General features: G+C 34.8%; 1 protein-coding gene across 1 annotated transcript in view; it reads right to left on the bottom strand.

Moving 5' to 3' along the window:
• The window catches only part of MMS22L (MMS22 like, DNA repair protein), a 133269-nt gene that overhangs the window by 14439 nt on the left and 97745 nt on the right, over positions 1-21085 (bottom strand). The window contains exons 15-21 of the mRNA XM_059942040.1: positions 20564-20757; positions 15959-16109; positions 14082-14233; positions 13137-13279; positions 7631-7790; positions 3055-3224; positions 616-827 (exon numbers count right to left, since the gene is read on the bottom strand). Of these exons, the coding sequence (XP_059798023.1) occupies positions 616-827; positions 3055-3224; positions 7631-7790; positions 13137-13279; positions 14082-14233; positions 15959-16109; positions 20564-20757 (1182 nt within the window). The remainder of the gene's footprint in view (positions 1-615; positions 828-3054; positions 3225-7630; positions 7791-13136; positions 13280-14081; positions 14234-15958; positions 16110-20563; positions 20758-21085) is intronic.

Here is a 21085-nt window from a genome sequence, read left to right as displayed (position 1 = left end):
TGCCACCAGATCATTAAAAACACAGGAAAAAAAACTAGACAAGAATAATCTATATCACCACAGCATCTTAAAGTTTAAAAACTAATTTCACGTGAAGCTAAATACCTCATGAAGATTAAAAAAAAAAGATAATTTCTACTGTTATAGTTAAAAGATATTGGAGTTTAGTAGAAAACCTAAGAAGTTTCATTGATTCATCTGCCTAATAATAAACTGAGTTATTAAGACAGAGTAGACTAACAAAAATAGGACTTCATATTGCTTCTTTTTTCATATTAGCATTTATCTTTTCACTTAACCATCTTTTATAAAATACAATTACTTCATTTTGTACAGTACAAAATACAATTAGTGTTTATCTGATGAAAAAAAATATATATACCTTTGGGACGTATATAAGAAAAATAATAGCTTCATAGAGAAAACAAGCAATATAAAGAGCACTGTCTCAGGCTGACAAGTCATTCTGGTAAATTCTTAGATAATGCTTCTCAGGAAAAAAAAGTTTCTAAGCTCAGTATCCTAAGGGATGCCAATACTTTTGAGACGCTTTGTTATTTTTTTATAGAGAATAATAAGTTGTAAATACCACCTATTTTTAATATTTAGATGTACCTTATGACTTGTACAATGCATTTCTTTAGAGATGACATCGGTGGAACAGTGGCTGAGTTTCTCAATGCCAACAAAACAGGATGTTGTCCAAGACCTAAAACATGTGGTGAAGCTGGAAGAAACCGCCCGATATACTGTTCAATAACATTCCCTAGTAACTGAGTCAAATAGGCATTTGGATTTTGAGACTGACAACACACGATACACATGCCCTACAGGAGAAAAAAAAAAGAGAGAGAAATGCTAAAAGGTAAAGTTAAAAAAAAAATTTAGGAAGTTACTAATTTTGTCCCAAGCATTTATATCAGAATTTGTAACTTATTACAATCAACAAGAACAACTTCCATCATCAACAGGTAATGTTTGTATGAAGCTCAGGGAGCAGCTGAGCTTGGGTAACACCTATGCAGTGGTACCTAACCAAGCATACGTGTATTGGGGGCACACCCAGAGGAGGCAGGGGAGAAGAGTAGGAAGACAGATGAAGCTTCCTTCTGCCTCTCATCTTTAGAAAATTTCACCACCACACTCATCAGCTACATATATATGTACTACAAAGTTATAAAATACATTTTAGTCTATTTTTAAACTTATGGTACTGGTCATTTTGTCTGAGTAAGACTATAAAATTTATGCTAAAAATTTTCAATGTTAAGAAACGTGATAAATTTTTAAAAAGTAACAAAAGGAGAGAAATGCAGAAGATTAAGACTCAGAATAATGACAATTTATTTTGAGGTTTTTATATGTCAGGCACTGTGCCACATGCTTTATATTCATTATTCCATTTAAATTTTTCAAAAAACAGCCCCACTGACTTAGTGTTATTTTGTCTCTGATTTTACAGCTGGAGAAACTGAGGTTTAGAGAAGTTAAGAGTTTGATCAAGGTCATACAGAACTCACAATGTCTTGTTATATGTCTGCTGATTTAACCTCTTCCATTTATATAGAAGTTAATGAGATACTTTCATATGGACTGCAGTATTTCATACTCACAAACAAACCAACACCCTGAGAAATAAAATTTTTTTCTGCTAATATTACTAAATATTGCATTTTACTAAATAATCACCAACAGAGCAACAAATTATGCTCTAAAAGTTCATTTATAATTTCGTACTTTGTGATTCACAATGTGGTTTTTCCAGAGAAATAATCAGAAATGAGTGTCATGTCTCCATTTTAACTATAAATGGTATTTACCCAATAGGAGATTTTTAAAGTTTATTTCTAATGAAAAATAGCACAGAGCTGTTAAAAACATAAGCACTTGAATAACAATTGAAAAAAAAAAAAACAAAAAACCAATGGACTCTCCCACCCCTACAGAAGACAGAAGAAGAAGAGGAAAAGCTCTGTTTGAGGAAAAACATGTTATATCAGAAGAAGATAAAGTAATAAATGGATACTTTTAAAAAAATTCTGAAGAGGAGAGCTTATACCTTTAAGAAATTAAAGATATAGCTCCAAGTCAGTTCTGCCAAATGGATAATTTACCAAAATTTTCAACTTAGGAAGTTTATAAGAATTCTTATTAAGTGGACTATTTTGGTTTCAGAGGGCCACATGGAGCAAGCACTCCACACTGTTATTGACATAAGCAGCCACCATGGAATCTAGGAAGTATTCTATTTCTGTTACTCTACAACACTCATACTCGGCAACTTTGTGACTGGAGATCCTAAATGTTTCTAAAATCTGCTGTGCACCTGTATACCCACTGCCTTAGTTCAAAACCTTCAGATAATGAACTACTCACTACCTTCCAAGTCTCCAATCTAATCTCTACACCAACCTAAACGTTGACCAGAAACACCTTTCTAAAAGTGTAAATATGGTATGTCACTCCCACTTTTTTGCCCAAAATCCATCAACAGTCCCCATGTGTTACAAGAACAAGTCCAAACTTCTTAGTATGCCACACAAAACCCTTCACTATGTGGCCCCTCCTGTATGAGCCTCCAGCCACACCAGAATTATTTGCTTTTTCCCCATGTGTCATGTTTTCTTATAGCTTATGCCCTCTACATGCTGTTCCCTCTGACAGGAACAGTCCTTCAACTCCTACCCACACTGCTCTTTAATACCTAATATCCTTTACTACAGCTATCTTCTCTTGCATCTCCTCATCCCAGTCTGGCTGACGGATAGCTGAGGCCTCCAAGGAAAATACTGAGCACACTGCTGGGAGTGTCTCTGATGGTTGGTCTCTTCTCTCAACTTTAAGTTTCTTGAGGGTGGAGCTTTTGCCTCTGCCATCTTTGTATTCAGAGACCAAACCAAAAGGAATTTTAAACCTGTTCAATGGAAGTGCAACATCACACATGTACATTAGGATTACAGTGTATGGTTTGGATATCTGCAATTAGTAAACTGTTTTAAGGCAGGTGTCAATTTTTTTTTTTTTTTAACTTTTAAGTAGGCACACTTACTATACCTGGAGATACAAAGGTAGACTCTTCTGAATTGCAGTCAACATAGGTGCGGGCAGCTCCTTCTCTTGCTGTAATACTGTATGTGGCAGCAGTAAACAGTCTATGATCCGGAATAGTAATTTTTGGGCTTTAGAGGTGGCAAAGATCTGTGCCCATGATTTAACAAGAGTTCCTAACACAGAAGAGCAGTAAGAGAAATTATGGTTATCTTCTAACCAGAAAATTTTGTCATTCCACTAAAAAAAAGTATATTTATAACACATAGGACCAGGTTAAAGTTGGCAATAGGAAGAAACATGTATTAAGAGTCAAAAGACTTATGCCAAGTATTTCGCTAAAGAGATAACTCTCTGAGTTCTGGGCCAAGAAAAACATACATTTCCTGAGTAACTGGCATTTAAAACATACACACAATGTGTGGTTATACATTATGTGAATATATAGATTGAATGTTGCAATTAACCAGATCTCTCTTTTTGCTTTGGTTGCTAGGAAACTCAGAGGCAAATTTACAGTTCAACTTTAAGAACACTGTAAGATCCTATATTATGCTTTTATGTATATATTCACTTTTCCCTGGGCTTCATCATGCTACTCTCCATTTTACTGATACCCTTATTTCTTCATATTTTACATTTAATTTACAGGCTGTCTCAACCCAGTTTGCAACAAGAAGAGGTATAACTAAATTTAATTGTTAAAGCAGGAAAAAAGATTAGCTGTAACATCTTGAAGCAATCACTTAACCTCCTGGAACTTCAGTTTTTATAAGTTTCAGTTATTTAACATGAGCAAAAAATGAATTTAAATTTTGATTCAAAAGAAGAGAAACAGACTTCTTTACTATATGAAATATATTATGGTTTCTTTGATGATGGGAGTCTGTCAATTGCTACATTTAATGATAGTAAAACTTATCAAATGAGCACCTTTTGTTCAATAAAGTAATTAAGAGCAGATATATACTTCCCTTTAGAGTATATTACTGCAATTGAGGCCTCCTTTACTGAAAAATATGAATTTAAAAGGAGATTATTAAGCACTTCTCCAAACAGCAATGGTACATGTGCTGCATAAAATTTTATATTTTATTCCATCCTAGAAAAGCAAAAAAGATGATAAAATTCAAAGTGACTTCCATAAAACAAAAAGTTTAAAGTCCAAGCTCTGAAGGAAAACAAAAATATGCTTATAGAAGGATATACAGATGTTTAAAAAAAAAAGAACCCAACTAATAATCACTTCTAAGAACAACAAACAGCAACATTAATCTTCTGCTGTAAAAGGAAATACAATAATCAATCATAAAGAAACACAATGCTCACTTAGCAATATTTTAAATAATGCTTGCTTCTCATTCTTCCAGTGAGTGAAAAATTTGAGAATGACAGCAATGTAAGAAAAGCTCACATTCTAAGCAACATTAGTATACCAGTAAGACGAACTGCCATCACCACCAACATCTGAAATGATTCATATCACTCTTAAGTGTCACACGGGTATTAACTTATAAAGAGCAAGGACCTTCCAACCCAAAATGCATCATCTACCCTTGTATTTTATCTTGTGCAATAGTTAAAACACTTTGCTGAAGACCTTAAGTTTTATGAGTTCAGAGAAAGTAGAGATGACACATTTATTTTACTGCAACATTAAGCCCCTACTTTGAAAGTTTCAGCAAAGAATGTTCGGGTGTGTAGGGAATTAAAAATGCAAAGAAAAAGAAAATTTTTAAGTAAAAAAACTTTGAGAAAGGTTTAAATACACAGAGTAGCTTTGTAAGAAACCTAGTATTTTTCCTGGCTATAAACTATTACTTATTTACTGATAAAGCTGAAAATAGAGAAAAATTGTGGGGAACATACTCCCACCATTGAAAGAGAGCCACACTAGAATTCTTATGTATTAACTTATTTTCTACTCTATGTATATACTACGCCTTAAAAAAAAGAGAATTGGGATCATTACAATATATATTTTTAGATGTATTTATAGTTAGAAAGTAACTTTGCTCATTTAGTAACATTACAAAATGCATTATGTACTATTAGCTAGGTTTATAAAATTATTAAGTTCCAGAAATATTTATTTAGTATATGCCATCTTCTACAATGGAGAAGCTCTTTAACCATTGTATCCTCAGTTCCCAATCGAGTGCCTCACATACACTCACTAAATGTTCTTATTTGTCCAAAATACAATATGACTATGGGAATAAAAAGTTCTAAAGATACGGCCACTAACCATAAGCAAGTTTAAATTTTCGTGGGGGCACACCAAGTACACAGATAATTATAATAAGTGGTAAACTACAAAAAATGTCAGAGCAGAAGGACAGATGAAGCACAGTCAGGGAGAGCAGGTCTTCCTGGGCTGGACCCTGAAGGATCATGGGTAGAATTTCAGTTACAAAGACCAAAGGGGATGAATGATCCCAAGAAAGAAGGATGATCAAAAGGAAAGGCATGGAAACAGGAAAATTAGAGATATAAAGAATGAGGGGGAAAAAAAAAAGATATAAACAGGAGGAAAGTGGAAGATACTACTGAGAGACCAATCCTGCTTTCTCAGAAATCACCTATCTACAGTGAAGACCCCAGACACCTTAATCTGGAGGGGTTTTGTCAACAGTTCGCACCTCCCACTAGCGGCCTTGCAAGCGAACAGCAGAGGCATCTTCAGGGAGGAGTCGGCCAGGAGAGCAAAGCACAGTGTTTCCGTGGTTAGCTCTCTTTCCCTCAGGTGGATGTGATATCCCAACCCCAGCACACCTAGAAGAGGTTCTAACTCTCAAACGTTTGTATTTGCTCTTTCTCTATTTTGTTCTAAACTTTGTACATGTATAAGACAGTAAATTATCTGTTCCAAATTTCTGCTGACTAAACGGGTAACACTGTAGCAGTGTACTCTTTTTCCAGTCTCTGAGATCTAGACAAAGGGAAAGAATACAGTATCCACCTGCCACTAAATAAAAAAATCAACCATATAACAAAACAAAGAAGGCCCTCAATTCTTCATAAGGAGAATTTTGTCCCGGGTCTATGTATCACCAATCCAAATGATTTTGCAGCTCCTGATAAGACAATCACATATTTTGTAAAATACAGACATACTTCTGAAATCATACATTTAGCTTAGCAAAAATCTAATAGCAACTAATAAATTATAAGCTTAAATGCTATGGACCTAGAGTCTGTCATACAGAGTGAAGTAGGTCAGAAGGAGAACAACAAATACCGTATGCTAACACATATATATGGAATCTAAAAAAAAAAAAAAAAAAAAAAGGTCATGAAGAACCTAGGGGCAGGACGGGAATAAAGACGCAGACCTACTAGAGAATGGACTTGAGGACACGGGGAGGGGGAAGGGTAAGCTGGGACAAAGTGAGAGAGTGGCATGGCCATATATACACTACCAAATGTAAAACCAATAGCTAGTGGGAAGCAGCCGCGTAGCACAGGGAGATCAGCTCTGTGCTTTGTGACCACCTAGAGGGGTGGGATAGGGAGGGTGGGAGGGAAGGAGACGCAAGAGGGAAGAGATATGGGGCTATATGTATATGTATAGCTGATTCACTTTGTTATAAAGCAGAAACTAACACACCACTGAAAAGCAATTATACTCCAATAAAGATATTTAAAAAAAAAGCTTAAATGCTGAAATACATGTTAATCTACATCTTACTAAATTAAATTTATAATAAATTCTCATTTGCTTCTTTAAAATTAAAATGACCGAATTGCTACTATTGCTTTCACTACATTCTACATCATCCATATTTACACATTTTCACATTCTCCTTTATCTTTCACAACAAAGATAAAAGGTTTCAGACAGCTCAAATCAGGTTTATTCATATGTTCACAAGATCAAAGGGAACAGATATAAGGTTTTGGCCACAGAGAAAAAAACTTAAATTCTGTATAAAAACATCTAAGGAAATCCTTCTCATTTCCCTTTATCCAGTCCCTATTTTTGGTTAGCAACATGGTTTTAGTGAACAAAGATATTCAAATTACTGACTTCCTAAAGAAGAATGAACTCTGTTGTTATAGAACAGACACATTCTTTCTGAAAGAAGAAAACATAGTATTGTGAGAAACAAGATTTGAAGCATACGTATCTTTAGTGCTGTAATAAATCCTTTCCTGACCTCCTTCATACAGAGCAGACCATAAAAACAGAAGAAAGTGATGGCTTTCTGATGTTTTAAATTCTAACAAAGCATAGGTAAGTACTGAAAAAAGGTCCATTTTAATTATGCAGGCATTCGCAATGTTAGTGATTCACAATAGACTATTGGTAGCAAACTGGAGTTGGTATATTTTCTGTATTGATCATAATTAATTTTAATATTAACCAAGCATAACAAGAAAAGTTCTGAAAGGAGGTGGGGCAAGACAGAAATACACTTGAAAGCCAACATGAATTATTTTAAACTAAATCACTGTCTTTCAGATCATTCTTAAGACTGTACAGACAGCAGTGATTTAGCTAGTATGTTAGTATATTCCTATCCATCACGATACTATAGGCTCAACCTAGGGAAGTTTTAATAATGTCAGGAATACATACCCATCATCGTATAAGTCAGCTGCAGACCTGCACTGGAAATTTTTTTTCCCAAATAAGGTTTTATATATTTTAATATTTCACCAAGGTATTCTAAGGACTTTGTGACCATGGCAGATTTATCAGAAAGTGTCTGCAGATTCCCGTAAGTTATACCAACAGCCTACAAATAAGGGAAAACATGATTTAGCATTCCAAGTTTTATATAATACAGATTTTGAAAAATAAAGATAATTTCTCTTTCTACACACACACATGCACACACACATCCCTTACATTTAAGCCTTCATCCTTAACTTTCCAATAAATGTTCATAGCAATTAAAATCCAGGTAAAAAGAATTATCTTGCCTTTTATAATTAAAATAAAGGTTAAAGGAAAAATAAAAAATCAGTTCACCAATAATTATGAGTCAGCAAAGTATTAGTAAAAGATACATGGAACTGATATACAAGAAGCTTATAACCAAATCACATCAAGCATTCCAAACAGGTTGGCTCACCATATCTCTAGGACATGACTGGGAAGTCTAAATCCCCAAAGTCCTACAAAAAAGACCTACAGATGAGGTTAACAGACTCTTACAAGTGAGACCTCCATAAATAAAGTTCAGCTTTATGATATGAATTGATTTTTTTTCCTAGAATTTTCTTTATAAGCCATTAGATGCCAGCTTAACTTTCTCAGAGGAAAAAAAGGATGAGGTACAAAGGGTAGAAATGGCAAAATGGGGAGGCTGAGGAGAGAAATGTGAGGTGAGGTAGTAGAGAATAATGGTGAAGTGAGAAGAGAAAGGGAAATAAATGAGAGGATTAATTGAGGGAAGGTGAGAATAAATAAGAGTCGAGAAGTCACTAGAAGAATCAAGAGATATGGGGATATATGTATAGCTGATTCACTTTGTTATAAAGCAGAAACTAACACACCATTGTAAAGCAATTATACTCCAATAAAGATGTGAAAAAAAAAAGAATCAAGAGAAAACTGGCTAGAGATGGGTTAGAAGGTTTGAGGAGAGTAGTAAAGTTTCCAAGCCATTATTGGGAACTTACCAATGAATTTCAATTACACAAATTGGACCATGAATGGCACCAGTATGCACGGTTATGTGATTTTTCTCCTGCAGCTTTCAGGAAATAACACAAAGGAAAGAAGGCAGGTGGTTGTACCGATCCAAAGTTGAAGATTTGCAGGTGTAACGATAAGACAAAGGATGGAAGATTGTGAGTGTGTTGGTTAAGAGTAGTTGAAGTGAGGCCTCCAAGGGGTTTAGTTAAGGTAGATAAGGAAGAAAGTGAGACCTTGACAGAATGTTGCGCTTGGAGAAAAGGGAGAGGAAGGTCATGATGAAGTCACTCAGAGAAATGGAAGGAAGGCAGTGATAGTCAATGAGCTTTCAGATGCTCCAAGTGATGCCATGGTTCAATGATTAGTCATGGCAGTAGGTGGATGACAGCAGAAGTGAAGATCACTGAAAGACTATTGGAGAAGTTTTGAAATGAGGGCTCAAGATAAGTTATCCAAGGTGATATTAAAGTTAGCTATGGTGATGATAAAATGTAGAATGGAGGAAAAGATAAGGAACCTAGTGAACTTGAACGATTGGGAGGTAGACAGTTGAGAATAAGAGATATACTTGATGAATCCCCTTTTCCATTTAGCTCTCTGCCCTTGCTTCTCTATACTTCTTTCCCTAGACCAGAAATTCTCAAACTTTTTGTCTCAGTTCCCTTCTACACACTTAAAAATTGAGGATCTGAAAGAGCTTATCATTTGGGCTATATCTATTGATATTTATTATATTACAAATTGCAATAGAAAAATTTAACTTACTCATTAAAAAAAATAATAAACATTATGTTAATATAAGTCATATATTTTTGGTGAAAAATAACTTTCTTTTCCAAAACAAACCAAAAAAATATACTGAGAAGTGGCATTTTTTTTACATCTTTGCAAATCTCTTTAATGTCTAGCTTAAGAGAAGACAGTTACATTCTCATATCTGCTTCTGCATACAAGCTGTTGCAATATGTTACAGATAAAAACAGTTAAGTCAATATTTCTGTCAATATTAGAAAATTAAGAAAGACATACATATTTAACCCATACATCAAACAAGAGATCACAATGGAAATTGAAAAATATTCTAAAATACAAAATAATGAAAATATTGCAAATAAATCTTGTGGGATGAAGTTAAATTTGTGCTAAATGAAGAATTTATAGTCTTCAATTCAGATATTACAAAGAACAAGCCTCTGAAAATAAATTTTCTAAGTACAAATATAAGATAGAAAAAGAACAGTAAAGTAGAAGAGTGAAAAATCATAAAAATAAGAGCAAAAAAAAAAAAACCAATTAAGTCTCACAAATATATGTAGCTGGAAGAGGAAAAAGTATTTTAATAAATTTTTCAGATAATTGTGGGAATTCCTCTTTGATATTACACCAAAACTTGACAAGTGGTATTTCTTAAAGGTTAGTTGTAATATAGAATCCAAAATCATGTCAATGAACGTTCTGTTCTCTGCTACGTTATAAGCCATTGGTCTGTCTTGTGCTTTGAATGAATGTTTTCCACACATGCATACTTTCTAAAAAGCCTGTACTTGTTATCTGAAAGATTTTGGTTCATTTATACAGCTTCCCAATTTGGACAACACATTTCATTGTCCATATTTTTAAAAAATCGTATTTGTTAATATCACCAATGTTGTCAGAAAGTCTTTAATTATCAAGAAGCTCTCAAGCTCATGATGACAAATACAAATGTTCCAAAATTCTAATTTTCTTAAAAGCTCAAATTATATTATTAGCAAAAAATGCTGTCAGTTGACTTGTTTGAAGTGATAGGCTCATTTTTAAGAAAATATTTGCCAAATACCCAAGTCTGAATAACCATACTTTGTCAGTTGTTCTTTCACAGTAAAAGCGGTCAGTTCAGCTTACAACTCAATCACATAAGTGGTTCTCACTTAGACAACAATTTTGCTTTCATATGCATCAAAAGTACTTTAAATATATTTCCTATTGTCATTCACAGAATACTAAAAGGGCATGTACTCAAGGGTCAAAATTTATTAAAATTAGTAACTTTACTGCTTCATTAATGATACACTTAAGTCAAACTGGCTTTTTTCCCCCTCTGTGATTGCATGGCCTTGAAAATTATACTGACTACTAGTATAATCTTGAGCCATGGTGTTGATTTCTGCTACAGCTTTTACGCTATTTGTACAAACACCAATATAGTTTTGAGCTCACAGAACCCCTGAAAAGTATTAGTGACTCCTAGAGGTCTATGAAACAGACATTTAAGAACCAGTGCCCTAGATTTCAATATTTCTCTATGTTTAGCCTTAACCTCCCCAGACTATGAGATGTATATTTTTCAGTGCCTTGACTATCCTTACCTTCATGTCACACTATCATTTCTGTGCAGAGAAGAGTTAATATAGCAGGTCCCAATGTCATTACCCTTAAGAAGCCTATTTGCAAGGTTGGTCCTTGGTTGGTTTTTGGACCCTTAGATTTTTCCCATCATTTCCCAATAAGAATGGCTCACTGTGCCTAAACAGTTTGTGCAACCAATACACTTTATGCTGAATATCTGCTTTCCTTCTGGGAGTCCGGATTTTTAAAAGTGCCAGACAAACAGGTCCTAGATGACCAGCTCCCATTAAAAACTCTGGGCACTGAGTCACTAATGAGCTCCCCTGGTTGACAGATTTCATAGGTGTTGTCCCAATTCCTTGCTGGGAGAATTAAGCATGTCCAGTGTAATATCACTGTAAGAGGACTCTTGGAAGCTGTGCCTGGTTTCTCCAGACTTCACCCATGCACTTTTTCTTTGTTGACTGTACTTTGAAACTTTTCACTATAATAAGCCATAGATGTAAGTACAACTATATGTTGAGTTCTGTGAGTCCTCCTAGTGAATCATAATAGCACCTGGGGTGGGGTGACCATGAGCACCCCTGACACAACCGCAAACTAAACAGGTTTAAAATTGGACTTCTCACCTACTTCTGCCCCACTCTAAATCATGATGTTCCTATTTCTCCTTAAGGTCATCATTTTTCTGGTTAAACACAGTATTTATTTCATAATCATTCAAAAATCGCAGAGTGCAATCTTCAATTCCTCCTAAACTCACTAGCTTCTGGTCATTAGTGCTCCTGCACCTTTAATTTACTCTATTGTTACCAATTTTCTTAAAGTCATTTGATCAAATCAGACCTACTTAAAAATTTATACAGCCTGTTCACAGGATAAAATTTAACTTCTTATACCAAGATGCTCTGAATTCTTAACCTACTGATTGACCTATCAACTAACTGACACTTAGCATATACTGTCTTATATTATTATTTTAGCCTTTGTGTATGTCTTGTATTCTCAGACAAGTAAAAGTTTTCTAAGATCAAGGACTAGTTCATTTGGTTCTTCAAATCCCCAAGAAATCCTCACATAATTCTATCTAGAATTTAGCAAACAACTATTATTTAGTGAGTAGTTAAAAAGCAATTAATTTGGGTAGGAGAGCCTTCAAAAACGATCAGTGTAGTGCATGACTTCTACTTCCCTTTCTGGTCCAGTATGGTCCCCAGCATAGGTGTTTAATTAATTACAGATGGAGATCCAATCAACAGCTAAATAAAAGGCTCCAGAGAAATATGTATTTTATATCTACATCTACTATTACGAAATATTTTTAGGATTTATATGACATCTCTAACTGTAACAACTGTACTTTAACTTAATGAAAACCAATGGAAGAATTCACATTTATGGAAAGAGCTTATGGATTGTAAGGATCTTCGTTGCAGTTAATACCAACTACTCTGTGGGAAAATAAACTAAGTTTTACTGTGAATAGCTTACAAGAACACTAATCCAAGCACATTAATGACCTCAGTTAGGCTATAAAACAAAGACTATTACATAAGACAGATTCCTACAAAATTAATAATTAAAAATACAATGTTGAATGGGACTATTTATTACAGAGGCAAAATAAAACAAATGGATTGGTTTTTAAATCCCCAACCATGCTATGATATGAAGTAGTTGGTGCTTATGCTGAATACACTAAAATTTTACTGTAAAATTTACACTGTTCATTACAGGGTGGTAAACATTAAGTTGGAACTATTATGGACCATATACAAGGAAATTTAAGTACCTGAAGAACATTGTTATCTAACAATTTCAGCAATAAGATACTCCTACAATTTAGATCAGACTTGGAGTTAAGGCTTTTATGTGGCATTCTTTACTCTTATTATTTTTTATTACACGTAATTCTTCTGCTGTCCTGAAGAGTGAGTTGTGCTATATCTTAGATTCACATTTTTATTCCTCCAGAATTTTATAATAGCAGCAACCAGTAATATGATTCAATTTAAAATAATTCATTTTATGGAAAAACTTTATGAACACTTCAAGATTTTTGGAAAAATAATTGTAACTGATCTGAACAATTATATTAATGAATAAAAAATACCTCGAGGAACACAACAAGTGCTTTTTTAGGGCCTTCTTGGATAGGTAAATATTCAACTTGAGCCTTTGAGAGAATATTCTTTACTTCTGAGAGTTTAAATAGCAACCTTGTCAGTTCAGCCAACTGTTCCATGTAGTCTTTTTCTGTTAAAATAAAATATTTATATGTTTATAAATTTATGTTTTTTATATATTTTATATATACATATGTATACACACACACACATGTATATGGAAGAACAGGGAATGTATCATTCTTCATTTATGACAATGTTTTCTTTTAAAATTAAAATTTCCACATTATTAAAAACTTCTAAGTTTCTCTCACTATGGGAAGGCTTTATTTAAAAACAAACAAATGAATACTTGTGAACGTCCTAGTCCCAAAAGCTATTCATGTAAAGCCAACTGATGTAATAATATATGAAAATAAATTTGGAGCATTTTTTCAGTCCAGCCTTTGTGAGATTTATGAATGGCCATAAACAATAGGTTTAGGATAAGGCATGCCCTACAGACAATCAGAACTGTATGGGATATTAAAAACAAAAAAATTACAAGGAAATGGGATGAAATTATTCATAATTGGATATTTTTCTTTATAGGGTGTTAACAGTGCGATATTTGGTTATTTACTTCATATTTCCACTTTTTTTTGTGATCAGTTTCTTCAAGGTAAAAAAATAGCTTGTCATTCGAGAGCAAAGTTTTGTTCCTAGCTTCCAAGGAAACAAGTTGTTTTATCTTTATAGGAGAGAAATTTGTCATATACAGTAACGGGAAAATATCAAGAAAAAGAAACAGGCTGCAAAAGGAAATAAATTTCTGTTCATATTAACGCCTATTTACAAATATATTTTTTATCTTTCCTATTAATTTACATAATGAAACAGGAAATTTTAAACATACTTAGCTATCTAGAAAGCAAAACACCTGCAATACTTACCAACTGCCTGTTCAGTATTTAAATCAATGAACGAGTCATCTGGCACATAAAGGTTTTTTATATACATTTGCAAAATGCAACGGATCCATGATCTTATAGTTAGGGCTTGAAAAGATACACAGCCTGAATGAGAAAGTGCTTCACATAACATGCTGTAAAAATAAGTTGATGGATATTAAAAAGAGAAACCAAAACAAAACCCTGACAATGTATTCCCTGAGTACAGAGATTCAGAAATAAAGGAAAACATTCTAATATCCCCCAGTTCTTGGCCTCACTTATTTTACAAACACACTAATGCAGACATGCATTGCTGAAAATAAACTCTACAGATACACACAAAATGATATTTTAGACAAATATTCTTGCTTTCATTTGTAATGTCCTAGTTTTTAATTTTCCTTTTCCCACTGATGGCATACATATAGGCTAATGCCAAAGGAGAAAAGGAAAGAAGAACATGGTTAAAATTAGAAAAACAAGGAAGGGGATTAACTAGCTAGGTGAGATAATACTAAAGGAAGTGTCAAGTACAATAAAAAACAGTAGCCCTTAGAGTAAACAGAGAAGAGGTCATGACCAAGATAAAAGGTAAAAAGACAAAATACATTTCTATGTGGCTCTCCTGACCAATCCCGTTCCCATCCCTTCCTTTCCTGCTCCCCCACCTCACAGGAGTCATTATTAAGGAATTCCAAAATAACATCTGAATGAGATTAAAAAAAAAATTATCTTACAAAGTCAAAGGCCTGGTTAAATCTGATTTCTAATCATTTTATAAGTGAGGATAGAGAGAATGAGGATGGTCTTAACCTAATTATAAATGTTATGTAGGGTTAGACACTTGAAAAATACATATAAATCATAACTCTAAAAATACTGTTTTGAAATACTTTGAATATAAGTTATCATAAAAAAAGAGAACACAAAACAGAAGAACTCAGTTGGGTCATTTATTACTTACACAACCTTCCCAACGTTACTTACCATCTTTGCATTTCAGTTCCTTCAACTGTGACTAACACACAATATTATTTTAAAAACTGAAATCCTTTCAGATAATTTCAGCAGAAGTATTTAATAAATAATATAAATAAATGTTTGTTGTTATTAAAGAATTCTTAAGCTGGAAGGGATCCTGAAAGTAATCTAATTGAAGGTGAACTCCCTTACTTTACAACTGAAAGCCAGTGAGAAAATGATTAATGACTCTGCTTAATGAACTTCCTTTTGAGAAGAATACCTCTCTTCATTTTCACTGACTGGCAGCTGGGATCAGACCTACACCGGTCTCTTAGGTTTGTGTATTTATTTTATTTTCCCTCATCTTGATATTCTTATTTGAATTGTCCTGATTATTCTATACTATTTCTATTATCTATTGCATATTTTTTCTGTTGGGGTTCCTCAGATCTCTTATGTAATATGGCAGGAGACACTTAAAGATACAGAAACCAAAGTTCCGGGTGGGGAAGTCTCTTGTTCATGACTACACAAAAGTCAAAGCTTTAAACATCTAGCTGTGAAGAGGAAAGCTATCATTAAATCTAAAACTACAGTAATATAAGTGTCTTACAGATTCAGCAATATTAATTGTATAATTTCTTTCACAATGGTGAGTGAAGAAAGGTCATTTCAGGATGAGGATAAGGCAGTCCTACAAAAACCGTTTTGACAAAACAGCAGCAACACTGTTTTAAGAAAGCTTTCCTACTATTAATACTGTCAAAATGCTGATACACAGAAAAGCAACAAACTGCCCAAGTGAGAGTATATATAGTAAAGATCAGTTTTTATTGTGAAAATTCTTACCTTCCTAGTGAACTCATCTATCGTGGGCTTACATTAATGTGCATACCTGAAATAAAAACACTTACCTATTTTGTAGGAAATGACTTAAATATCTGGCTACAACTTGGGGCCAGACGATATCATCCCAACCAAAAAGTTGTATCATTGATGTAACTGGCTGAGGCTGAAGATCTGATGGAGCTGTGCTGGGCAAGTCCATTGCCAGCAAAGTAAAATCTGGATTTAAAATGAGAAAAACTCACAGTGAGAATTTTTTAACACTCCCCCCAAAATTATATCAAGAGTGATTTAAAAAAAATCAGCACTAAATATAGTAAAATGTCACATTTTAGAAATGTACAACAGAAAGCTAAAACTGGACTAAATTCATGTTGTCGAAGACATTTCTGTGGTGATCATCTGGATCTCCAAGAAAGGGTCTAGAATAATCTATCTCAGCATCATCATGATGAATCAATAATGGCCCCCTCAAATGGCAAATTCTACACCTGATGTCTCTGCTTATGTGACTCTCTCATTCAAAAGACCCATTACAAAAATTATTTCTAGCATCCACTCTTCTCCCATTGAGTTAATTTACTCATCACCTGCCACAGACAGAGTTCTTCCTCACCTTGGACACTGGACATTCTCTTCTAGTAAAAAGTGATCTCCTACAATCAATCAATGATACTCCACTTCCGTCAGAACTCACAAAGCCTAGGAACTAGAATTCCTTAGGTCACCATGGTAAACAAATGTACTTTATTTTGTGATTTCCTGGGATTCCCCAACTTAATTTGCACTACATCACTATATGTTTATCAATAAATTGCTTCTTAAGCACTGCCTCCTATGCAGCTCTCTCAAATGGTGGCTATTTATTCTCCCACACTCTCATACACTGGACCCACATAAGGTGAGCTTACTTCTTGGTCCACATTGCTGCTTCTATACCATTCTCCCTTCCCCCTCCCTTTGGCTTTGAGTCTTAGGTCATCAGATTAGGTCACCAGCACTAACTCTCCTTGTTGCATTTGTCTACCATTTCCTCCTTCACCTCCTCTCATCCCTTGAAGATCTTAGCTCACTATCATCCTTTCTAACTGCACTCCTGTCATAGTCCTTGATGATTTTTTCTTCTAATCTCCTGGCACTGAACTCCTCTCCTACAGTGAGTCTATCTTCCATTCTACTTTAGCCATTCACTCCCATGGTGATACAGAGACCTTGGCACTACCCATAAGTACAATCTCACCATAATTTCCACTTTGAAGACCCCTCTTTCTGGCATCGAACTACCTTTCCAACTCTCCTCCTCTAGGTTCCCAAATCCAACAATCCTTTGATTCCACCAGGACCTACAATTCATTGATCCTACAAGTCTTCCCCTTCCTTCCCCTTTTTAGGCCGCTTGATTACATGGTCCATTATTATACTGATTTTCATATACCATCAACTCCCTTGCTTCTTACTTGATTTTTTGTACTTGCCTGGAAAAAACACCATCTGTTTAATTACACCCTTGGTCTTCTCCCCACATGCACCTACACCAGTATAAATGGCTGGTGAGCAACCATGCTGACTGATCTCACTTCAGGTTTATGACTACTAACTTTAAGTGGACTCTTAGAGCTGGCCATCATTTCTACCACATTTCTCTAGTCCATTCAGTCTTTTACTCTCCTAGGGGATTATTGCATACCTTCTTTCCTCGCTCCGTCATAAGCCAGCATCTCCTCCCCATCTTCACTTTCAGCTAATGACCTTACTACCTCACAGAGTAATGAGAAACGTCAGAGGAGAACCACCACGTCTACCCAGCAACCTCCACCTGGGCCCACTTACTCTGCCTTCTCTTCTGCTACTACAGGATATCTGAGGCCAAGTCCTCTATGGCATCCCATTTCTCTTGGGCATTAAAACACAAGTGAGTCTCTTGCCACATCAAGTTTTCCCTTACTCCTAAACATTCCTGTCAGCATTATAAATATGCTGAAATTTCTCCCATGTTATTAGAAAAAAATCTCTGACCCCACTTCCCTCTCCAGCTAACATCCCCATTTTTCTACTTCTCTTAGACAGTGATACTCAAAAAGATTTACTACATTTGCAGTCAGTGATTCCTCTTCTCACATTTTCTCTTGGATATCTTCCATAAGGCCTTTGTCTCTACCCACTACAGCAAAACTGCTCTTGAAGGTCACCAGTGACCTCCATCCTACTAAATCCAAGAACCGATTCTCAGGCCTCATCCTATTTGACCCATTAACTGCATGTGAAGTGTTGATAACTGCTCCTTCCTTGAAAAGCTCTGTCATTTGGTTTCCAGGGCACTATACTGTCTTGGTTTTCATCTCACCTCACTGGTATTCCTTTGAAGTCTCCTTTCTTGGTTCCTCTTTATCCTACAAATCTGAACATGGGAATATCCTAGGGCCCTATCCTCAAACTTCTCTTTTTACTGGTACTTACTCTATTAGTAGTCTCATCCAGTTCATAGCTTTAAAGACTATTTATACATACATAGTTTCCAAATTTAAATCTCTAGCTTAGACCTCTTCCCTGAACCCTAGGTTCATTATCCAGGGGTCTAACTCAACATCCCTACTTGGATTTTAATGGACATATTAAAAAAAAAATGTCCAAAATCAAAATCCTAGTCTTCACTCACAAAATCTGCTCCTGCCACGATCTTCCTCATCTCAAACAAGGGGTTCTCCCTTTATCTGTTTTGCTTACCATATCATACCCACTTAGAAAATTCTGTCAGCTCTACCTTCAGATTGGAAATCTGGCCACTTCTCACCACTTCTACTGCTACCACTGTAGCCCAAGGTGCCCACCTCTGAGCTGTTACAATAGTTCCCTACACGGCCTCCCCACCTCCCGATAGTCTATTCTCCAGCCAGCAGCCAGAGGGATCATATCACTCCTCTGCTCAAGACTTCCCAACAGCTTCTAATCTCAGGGTAAAAGCAAAAGTCTTCACAGCTATGTACAAGGCAGAACACAAAATAGTTCTCCATAACTGCCTGACCACATCTCTGACCACTCTTACTCCTTTTCTTATTCCACGAGAGCTTTGACGGCTTCCTGTAGTTCCTCAAACACACCAGACACACTCTTGCCTCTGGACTTCTGCATAGCTCATAGCTGCATAGCTGCATATCTCACCTCCTTCATGTCTTTACTCAAATGGTACTTACACAGGTTTTCCTGACAATTCTGTTTAAAATTATAACTTGCCTCTAGCTTTCCCTATCCCTATCCTTTTCTATATTTTAATTTTTCTCCACAGCACTTATCACCATCTGACATATTACACATTTTACCTACTGATTTATTTATGTTCTCTCCCCGCCACTAGACTATAAGCTCCATGAAAACATGGAGCTTATACATGAAAAAAGGAATTGCAGTCCTTTTTTTCCCCATTGGTATATCCCCAATGGCAATAAAAGTGGGTATTCAATATCCTTTTTTTAATGCAGGAAATTTCTCTCTCCTATGAAGTCTTTATTTCAAAACGAACCCAAAACCCACACATATTTTGCTTTATATCTATATACTGTTTTATTTTCAGTGCCTAGGACAGCACTGACTCAACTTGTATGATATAATTTTTGGTAACTAACTGGGAGTTGGGATGATGAATGGGAGAAAGATAAGTCATATCGGCTAGTAATGACTGCTTTGGTTAAACTGAATATCAATATTTATTTTCATAGACATTACACTGGTTGGAAAACCGTTGCCCTGTCACAATTCTTCAATCCATGTATCATTGTAAAGTCTTAATTATGGAAGTGTTACCAGAATTCAAGGTCTTTTAAAATTTATATCATGCAGTCTTTTCTGTAGTGCTTTTAGCTTAGCTTTACTCATTCACACCAGGGTAAAATAAACCTTGGTTTAGATCTTAGGTTTTCAAAAGTGTTAATATTTAAATACATTAAATACCTTCATATAAATTGCATTTAAATACATGCAGTCACCATACTGATCACTCTCTATTCCAGTATTTCTTAACATACATTGGGTAAAATATCCCTTTGAGAAAGATAATGACTTCTTTTTGGGAAAGTGCATATATGCACATATATTCAAATTCTTGCCTATAATTTCATCTGATTCAGAGTCCCTTAAAGCCTAAGGACATGTCCGTAGGCTAATAATTAAATTAAGTAAAAATTATAACCTAAAATAGAATCTAATGAAGTCAGAACAATAACATTCTCTATACTCCATGTCATTCTGAGCTCATCTGCTTGATGTTGAAGTGGAATTCGTGCTATATCCTTTATTGCTCTTTATTCAACTTCATCTTATACTAGATATCTGAACATACAATTTGAAAATAAACTACTTGAACTAGAAGAAATCAAATGTTGCTTTACTTTCCAAATAATGCATTCATAAGAAAAGTTCACGTACATTCAATATTTTTAAGGTTAAAAATGATCTTTTGTTTTTAGAAAACGATCACTTAATTTTTACCTTTACTAAGAGGAAAATAATAAACAAACCAAAGGTTCCTAATTTTAAAATATGTAACTCTTTTCATCTTTCTGGTTGACAAAATATTTATTGCACCATAATAAAATAAGAGTCTGTTACCAAGCAGACAGAAGAAAAAACTGACAGAGTCTGCAAAATGAGAAACTAATTAGCAAATTAACAACGCTGACCTGCAGCTGCATCTGCGAGTTGTGAGAGAGGCACTATCTGTGACATTCTCTGACTCTTCAAAAATGAAAAGAAATGCCTCCATAGTGCACTGGCAACTGCAGCAAGGTGGCGCTCTTTAGCCGATAATGAAGACTGCACAATGAGGTCCACATTCTCCCTCTGAAGTTCCTGACACAATTGTTGATGCATACTCCTAAAAAGAAATAAAAATACAGCTAACACCCTACAAACACTCACAAAAATTTTTCTTTAAATACATTATGGGCTTTTAACATTTACACCATATGAAAACTGAAGAACTGTTTTATATCATTAAAACCTTTATGCCAAGACATTATGCATTTCTGGTTATTTGATGGATGAATGATGGCATATTAAGCACCATAAAGTTAATGTTAATTACTAATGTCAACCATTAATTATATGCTTTTTAATATGTCAGATCCAAATAAGAAAGAGGCAGCTTCAGAATGAAGGTTTGCATTTTGCAACTCACTATGACAAGTGATTTTACTTACAAT

The sequence above is a fragment of the Balaenoptera ricei genome, chromosome 12 (genome assembly GCF_028023285.1).
Source record: "Balaenoptera ricei isolate mBalRic1 chromosome 12, mBalRic1.hap2, whole genome shotgun sequence".
Taxonomy (NCBI): Eukaryota; Metazoa; Chordata; class Mammalia; order Artiodactyla; family Balaenopteridae; genus Balaenoptera; species Balaenoptera ricei.
This window is presented reverse-complemented; position numbering and strand designations above follow the sequence as displayed.